The sequence below is a fragment of the Delphinapterus leucas genome, chromosome 8 (assembly GCF_059928025.1).
Source record: "Delphinapterus leucas isolate spDelLeu-1000000601 "Yukka" chromosome 8, BTC_Dleu_Yukka2, whole genome shotgun sequence".
In the NCBI taxonomy this organism is placed as follows: Eukaryota; Metazoa; Chordata; class Mammalia; order Artiodactyla; family Monodontidae; genus Delphinapterus; species Delphinapterus leucas.
In genome coordinates this window covers 107,278,799-107,286,985 of record NC_143136.1, presented here as the reverse complement: position 1 = coordinate 107,286,985, position 8,187 = coordinate 107,278,799, and the positions used below count along the sequence as shown (strand labels likewise).

Genomic DNA, 8,187 nt, shown 5'->3' with positions numbered 1-8,187 from the left:
ACAAACAGAAGGGCTCATGGGAGCAGAGGAAAGTCTGATTCAGACACTTTCCTCAGTCTGGGGTGCTGAGTACAGGAAAAGGTGAGACTGCCCTGGTGCTCCAGCCTGCTATCCACCTGTTCCATCTCTACCACCACCAACACCATGTACAGCATTTCAGATTTGAAATGGTTTCAAAGGAAATTTTCGGGGACGATGGAGATGCCATCCAGCTACAAAGAGGGTGGGAGAAGGACATCTTCTCCTTTTTCATTTCGCAAAGACAATGTGGGGGAGGGGAATATTGGTTCTTTTGGTTGGTTGCATAATTAAAATGACATAAGGCAGATTAACAAGAGAAACTCAAATTTAATACATACGCATGGGAAATTCACATGGGCATGAGAAATTCCAAGGAGAGTAAGGCTAGATAGGGTATATACTTTACATGGGCCTATATAATTTTGGGAATGGGCAAGTCCGAAATCCATTGGACAGGATGGCAGGCTGAAAACTCATGCAGGATCTGCTCTTGCAGTTTTGATTCTGAGGCGCATTTTCTTCTTTGAGAAGTTTTGTCTCAGGAAGGTGACATTTATGAGGCAGCTGTTGGTGTCACTTGACCCAGTTTCACACTGTTCCAGGGCTCTTTGGAAGCACATCACAAGGTCCTTGGAGAATGAACCTCCATCAGAATCATGAAGAGGGCCTGTTGAAAGCAGGTGGCTGGGTCCCACCCTTAGGGTTTCTTACTCAAGTCTGGGTGCAGTAGTGTTGCTAGTCATGGGCTACATGTTGAGGACCACAGCTTAGGATGCCGCTGGCTGCCAGAAAACAGAAGCCTAAGCCAACGGGCTTCGAAGTAAAGAGGATTTGTGATCCTTACAAGAAGGGAGCCTGGAGGTAGGGCAGGTTCAGGGTTGAGTGAGCCTCCCGGTCACCTGGGACCCAATTCCTTTTAATCTCTCCTTGCCAGCTCTTTGTGGCCTTGGCTTCATGGTAGCAATATGGCTGCATCTGCTTCAGACATCGCACCCTTACTCCACAAAGTCACTGAGGTGAGAGCACTGCCGTCCCAGTATTCCAGGCCTGAGTCCTCATTCCCTCCACTCACATCACCTGAACCTGATTAGGCCCCATGTCCACCTCTGAACTAATAACTGAAGCCCAACAGGGCACAACACAGGATCTGCGTGTGGGAGAGGCAGGTACCCAGTGAACTCTGGGTGCTGTTGGGAAGGGCAAAGGGGGAGCAGATGCTGGAAGGGGGACCAACCTCTCCCAATTTGCCTGGCACCTTCCTGGTTTTAGCACTGAAAGTCCTGCATCCTGGGAACCCCCTCAGTCTTGGGCAAACCTGGACGGATTCCATGAAATTGGCCATTGTGAAACTCCATCAGAACAGATCAGCAGTATGTATGTATTCCTCTACAGCAGGGTGGTAGGGAGTGACAGAGGGGGTGGGGAGAGCAGACAGATGTGCTTTGGAATCCCAATTGGTTACATTGGGTAACCTTCTTGTGAAGGCTAGTCTCTGTGAGCTTGGTAACTTGTCTACAAAAGTAGATAAAATCTTCAGTAGTTTTATTGTGGGGATTCAGTGAGGTTGGGGATGAGGGCCTGGAGCACATAGTCAGGAACCCAGTAAATCCTTTACCTTCTCAGGGCCTCAGCCCAATGCCAGACCAGAGCTCCCTAAACCTATAGTCCTGGTGAAGTGTATTCAAGATGATGCAGGAAGGAGAGTATTTATTTGTCTAAATGTTCATCAGTGTGTTAGTGAGGGTGGCTGGGACTGGATGGAAAATGTATGCACTGCTTCATTAAGAACTTTTCACATTAATGATTTTCTTTCTTCCTTACACTAAAGCTCAGAGTGAAGTCTGTTCCACTTGTCAGAGGGCTTCTCACTGTAATAGGCATTAAGGATACCTGCTGTGATTTGCGCCCCAGGAGTAAAGGAGAAAGAGGTGGTGGTGTGTGTGTGTGTGTGTGTGTGTGTGTGTGTGTGTGTGTGTGCGTGTGTATGTGTGTGTGTGTGTGGCGGTCCTATCAAGACAGCTGCTCGTGTGTCAGAAGAAAGGGTTCTCCAGAATTATTCTGAGCTCTGAAAAATCTGCTTTCCTCCTGGATCGATGAGGCCAGGACCCTTTCTCTCCATCGAGCCGACATGGTGGGTGGAGGACACCTGGACGCCTAGGGTGAAAGGCCAGGCCTTCCAGGGGAGGACTGCCCCAGCCCAAGGATCTCACCAACATATTTAGAAGACAGAGCTGGTAAAAAAGGAGAAGGATAATGGGGCCATGGGTTCACATAAATATCCTAACAGGATCATTTTCCTGAAATGAAGATGGACTGCGAGTTGTTCTCTTCAACTACAAGAATAATAAACACTCTCTACTGTCGATCAGTTTTCTTTCTTTCTTTTTTTTTTTGTGGTACATGGGGCTCTCACTGTTGCGGCCTCTCCCGTTGCAGAGCACAGTCTCCGGAGGCGCAGGCTCAGCGGCCATGGCTCATGGGCCCAGCCGCTCCGCGGCATGTGGGATCCTCCCGGACCAGGGCACGAACCTGTGTCCCCTGCATTAGCAGGTGGACTCTCAACCACTGCGCCACCAGGGAAACCCTTGATCAGTTTTCTTAACTACAGGCAGTGTTGTTAACTATAAAATGCCTCACACGGACTCTGGGTACTGTCCCCATTACTGTACCATAAAAGCTGCAATCAGACGGTTATTGCCAGTGTTAGCTTTTAGCGACTGAAGGGATATTAGATTTATTTATAAAAAAATCACACACACACACACACACACACACACACACACTGGATTTATTGGACCTCAACAAATGTTCTTTTAACAAAAATCATAATTTTAAATACTCTTCAAAAAGTGGCCTCATTAACTCTTATACCAGATCCTGTATTTAAAGAAAATTCCAGTTATGTGGGCTCATTGTCTTCTCTTTTCATGAAAGCTGATCTCTAAAATGGAGTTAGCAATTGCCTTGGAAAACACATATTCTTCATTCTTTTTCCAGATCTGTCTGTCCCTCTGTGCCTGTGGTTTCTTGATGAGGTCCTCATAGTAAAGAGTTTGCTCAGATAAACTTAGTTTTAGAAGTGAGACCTTTTATGCTGCCATTGATCACGTTGCGGTGTAATTTGTTCTCAAGTTGTGTCCCCTCTGAACTGTGAGCTCTTCCATGTACGAACGTCATAGTGTCTGTGTCCCTAGAGCCTCAGATGATGTTCAGAATGATAGGCACTCGATGGTTGCTGAGTAGAATTGAATCGCAGTGGTCAATCTACGAAGGAAGCCTGATGAATGATTCAATTACATGTGTGCAAATTCAGGGGCAATTATTATTGATTCTCATTTGCTGCAGTCAAGGGTGAGCATGAGAGTAAAACAAATTCGTGGTAAACCCTGGCAATAGAAATGCAAGCAAAGCCCTAGCTCATGAACTTGGATATTTTCCCTGCTGTGGTTAATACTTCACCTGACTGGTGAAGATCAGAACCATGGACAGAAAGACCACCCTGTCAGGGCTACGACTCCAGGGCAGAGATGGACAGTAAGAAGATGCTTTTCCTGCATCCAGAATGCCCTCATGCTATCCACTGGCCTGGTTACTTTTCCACCCTTTGCCACCCAACTCAATTCTCAGACTCCCTTGAAGTGGTTCATGATTATGTTGGGGCCCAGGGTAGGCTACCCCAAAATGGGCCTCAATGGCATATTGATTATTTTGAATTAAAGTTACTTAAGAAACAGCTGATGCAAGAGGGACACTCTGACCCCCCTTTCTGTCTTCCTGAAAACAGGAAATATGTCTCTTGTGTGAAAGTTGTCCCCCCCCCCCCCACCAGATATGGCGGTAGAAGGACACCCTTATCACCAGAGATGGGGAATTCTGGCTGAGAAGCCTGCATTAACAAAACTTGTTATTTCTTTAATTTATTACCTCAAGCCCAAACTCTGTTTAGATTCTTCACTAATTGGGCACCCAAAAACTTAGTTTCTTTGTCCTGTCAATTGCTCACAAATTTATTGTTTCTTTGTCTAAAATGTATTGTTGTTTAATGCTGTTTTAGGAGGGTTTTGGGAGACAGCAGAGCTAAATGCTTTTTTCAGTCTTCCATTTTTAACCAGAAGTTTTGGCTGTGAAAAAACAAACATGATTTTCACTGAGAAAACTGAGATGAAACTGGTTAAATTGGCTGGGTTTTGTTTTGTTTGCTTTTTAAGACAATAGAAACTGTCATTGAATGGAAAATGTTTTGTGGGGAAGTGAGATTTGAGATATACTTTGAAGGATACAGAACTGGGCTTCTCAGAGCATGGTATAGACTATCAGGGTGAGGAAAATCTCAGGGTTTTTCCTCACTTTGACATTTCCTAATCATAAAGGACTTACTGCTAGAAATTCAGAAGCTAAGTAGTTGGTGGCTTTGTTTTTCAGATGGTGTCCTCAGATCGAAGCCCGCTCTCCTTCCTGCCCACAGAAGCTCAAGCCCAAGTGTCACCCCCACCCCCTTACCCCACGCCCCAGGACCTCCCCCAGCCTCTGCTGCAGCAGCCCCACGCCCAGGAACCCACTGCTCAGCAGCCCCAGGCAGCCCCATCGCTGCCCCAGTCAGGCTTCCAGCTCCTTGCGGCCCAGGTGAGTCCCACCAGGAACACCAGGAGGAGGGAACGCTTAGGTCACCCCGAGTTCCAAGCTAAATGGTCCCCTGCTTCTTTCCTGAAGGGCTCATCTTTGACCAGCTTCTTCCCAGATGTGAGCTTTGAGCAGCAGTCCATGAGGCCAGGTCCAGCCTTTACTCAGCAGGTGAGTGGTCACCAGGGCCTGCCTCTTCCTTGGAGCAGGAACTGCCACAGTCAGGCCTCTTCCGTGCGTGGAACCCACACCAAACAGACTCGGTACTGCACTTCTCTGCCCTCAGGTGTGTTCAGCGGCTAGGACAGCCTGGCACTGCCCCAGGCCCTAGAGGCTGGTGCTGGCTGCCTTAGTTAATTGTCAGGCCTCAGCAGAGGACCTGTTTGAACAAGTGGTAGAAGACTTTGTGATGACACTCTAGCCATAGAATTGTAGAGTCATTGATGCTGGACGGAACCGTAGCAATTCACAGATCTATCTATCGTGTTGAGGAGACTCAGACCCAGGGAGGGGCTTTGCCTCGGCCTGAGTTGCTGTGCCCTGCACAGTGTGTGGCCTCCTGGGAGCTCGTCCTGGCTGGGGCAGGGGTCAATCCCAAAGGTATTTTCATTCAGACTTTCTCTTTTTCTTTTTAATTTCTCCCTAACACAGACCATTTTTTAATATCCCTAGATTTTATAGTATTCACTAATTATGGTTTGGGCTCCAGGATACATTATGGAGAGAAGGAAGAGCACTTTCCAGAACTTAATAATAATAATAATAACAGTAAAATAAATAAAGACAGATGTTTCCTGAATAGGCTACGGGGAAGCCTCGTGGTAAGAACCAATAGTCCTTGCCTCCCCAGTTTCTAAAGAAGCCATTTGAGTCTAGGTGAGTCAGTGTGTTTCTGAAAAAATGATGGAAATTCCTACTTTTGAAAGGCTTTTTTAAATGGTTTAAAAATTAATTTCAGGAACGGCACCTAAAGTAGGCCCCAGAAACTGGGAACTTCATGGTGATCTGTACATATTGAAGTTTCTCTGGTAGTCAAAGGTTATATAGTTAATAAATTTTCATTAACAAAAAAATAAAAATAAAAAAGATAAAGTAGGCCCCAGTTCTAACCCATCCTCATAGAGGCTTTCTCGCAGAGAGGGGCTTGCCTGTGGTTCCTCCCTCTGAGTGAGAGGAGAAGGTTCTGCTTTCTCGTTTTTCTAGAAACCAAAGAGGAAAAGAGCCCATCACTTCCTTGGTTACAGACAGGGCCTCTGAAGGGCTCCACGGGTGGTAGTTTCCAGACGCCTTTTTGTGCTGAGCAGGGGAGGTGGCTGAGACCAGAGGGCCCGCAGAAACCACGGCCAGTGGTGGCTCCTGGCATGGCATAGAGGGCCAGGCAGCGCGCAAACAGGGACAAGTGTGGCCCTCAGGGACCCCTCTTCTACCGCAGCATCCCCCTGCCTGAGCAGAATGTTCTGTGTAGGCTGTTGCAGTGGCTGGGCACTCTGGGATCCTAGAGAGAAGGGACTGTAAGAGAGCGTTCACGTCTGGTTTTGCTCCAGGAGCACACCGCACTGTTCTGTCCTTGGAAAGAGAGACCGTCCCTTACAACGTGACCTTTGACGCTTCCAGGTGCCCCTGGTGCAACAAGGTCCCCGAGGACCACAGGACTCCTTTCATTTGAGACCAAACCTGTATTCCAACTGCGGGAATTTCCCAAACACCATCCTGACAGGTGAGGGCTGCTTCTTTTATTTCACTGTGTTTCTACAGATGCCACTGTAAGATAGTTTAAACAACATAATATTATATAAAGCAGAAAATGAAAGGCCTGTAGCTCAACTTTACCTTTCTGAGATGCCGGTGTCCAGCCCCAGAGCCTGTGAGGCAGTGGGGAAGGGGCCTGGTGACCCAAGCCTTTTCCGAACTACTTAATTTCCCGTGATTGACAACTGTTCCAAGGGAGAAAACCTGCAAAACTGGGAGTTGTGGGACTGACTGAAAAGAACGTAGATTCCAGAGCAAAACCGTAGGCCCAGGAGTGGTTGGGACACAGGTGATGACTGTCCTGGTTGGGAAGATGACAGGAACGGCGTTTTGGGGGTTGTCATCAGTTGTGTCCTCTTAGTGACCTGGGCCCTCACGCCTCCTAATCCGCATTGTTTTCCCCTCCCGCTGCCCTTTCCAGAAGACTCGAGCACCAGCCTGATCAAAGACCTCGGCAGTGCTCTGGCAGGCATGCCCGAGGTGAGCCTAAACGTGGACACTCCGTTTCCTTTGGAAGAAGAGCTCCAGATCGAACCCCTGAGCCTGGACGGACTCAGCATGTTAAGTGATTCCAGCCCGGGCCTGCTCAACCTCTCTACTGAAGAGACGTTTCGAGCTGACCGACTGTGCAGAAGGGAACGGAACAGGAGGACTTATTTCTGAAACAGCTAAAACAGAACGGACTAGAACGGAGCCAGCTGCAGCCCTGGGCGTTAGTTATCCCAGGCTTCTGACACGGAAGGAACCAATTCCTTGGCTCCCAGCTCTCAGACGAGGTCCCATCTCAGACCCCGTGGCTCATTCTAGACCGCAGAGCTGGGCGCCGCCCCTCAGGCCTGCGGCACAGGTCCTGTTGCTGCGGGCAGGTTGCTCTGGGGCTTCCGCTGAACTGGTCGTCACCGCAACCGTTACATCTTTTACTGGCCATCTGATCGGTCAATGTGTAAAAATATAACAAGAGGCCTCAGGAGCCTTGTGTAGTGCTTAGAACCACTGATCTCAATCAACACTGAAGAAAGGACCCGGAGTGCGGGGCGGTTAGGGGCCACAGGCCTTTGGAAGTTGGCTCAGCATCCAGCAACGGTACCACAGCCCCACGATGCCTTCTCTGATCCGGCCATTGTGCCTCAGCGGTGGCAGGATGTTCCAGGGCAGAGCGGAGGGCCAGGGCTCTCTCAGAGGCCTCAGTTCTAACATGAAGAAGGCTGTTTACTACAAGTCCAAGAACAGACTTGAGTTAAGCAAACTGAATTCTAATTTGTTCCCCCCCCCACCGCCCCCAGTTTGTAATCTCTTTTCTGCTGCTTCAGAACCCCCTTTCCTATGGACAAGAGCAAAAGGAAGACTATTTTATTCAGTCACTGAAAAAAAAAAAATCCCCTGGTAATAGATGAGCCTGAAGAGAACGGTGCTTCTTCTTGGAGGCTGGGGAAGAGGGAAAGGGGGCTGCAGGTATCTCAGAGACACACGAAGTCCTCCAGACAAGGTCTGGACCATACAGGCCTCCCTCTCATACAGACCAGCTGGAGGGAGTGGCTGGAGGTCTGGATCGGGCCCACCCGGCAGCTGCACAGCAGCAAAGGGAAGCTGTTTCTCTGTGGAATGGGGGTGGTTCATGTAACCCCACTAGGCCGTAAGCTCCTTGAGGGCGGGGACTGTGCCTTAGTCATCATCGAACCCCTAGCACCTAACAAGTGCCTGGCGCTGGGCAGGTGCTGCAGAAACATGTGTCGAATGCACACGTGAACGAGTGAATGAATGCACGAATGAATGAATCTGCTTTGCCGTGAGGCAGTC

At 48.7% G+C, this 8,187-nt stretch overlaps 1 protein-coding gene across 1 annotated transcript; it reads left to right on the top strand.

The window, feature by feature from the left end:
* Positions 1-3,981: 3,981 nt before the first annotated feature.
* Positions 3,982-7,375, top strand: LOC111183400 (CREB-regulated transcription coactivator 3-like). Its single transcript, XM_022590683.2, has 4 exons — positions 3,982-4,644; positions 4,732-4,812; positions 6,256-6,358; positions 6,812-7,375. The coding sequence occupies exons 1-4, from the start codon at positions 4,444-4,446 to the stop codon at positions 7,051-7,053; spliced, it is 627 nt and encodes a 208-aa protein (XP_022446391.1). The 5' UTR covers positions 3,982-4,443; the 3' UTR covers positions 7,054-7,375.
* Positions 7,376-8,187: the final 812 nt, after the last annotated feature.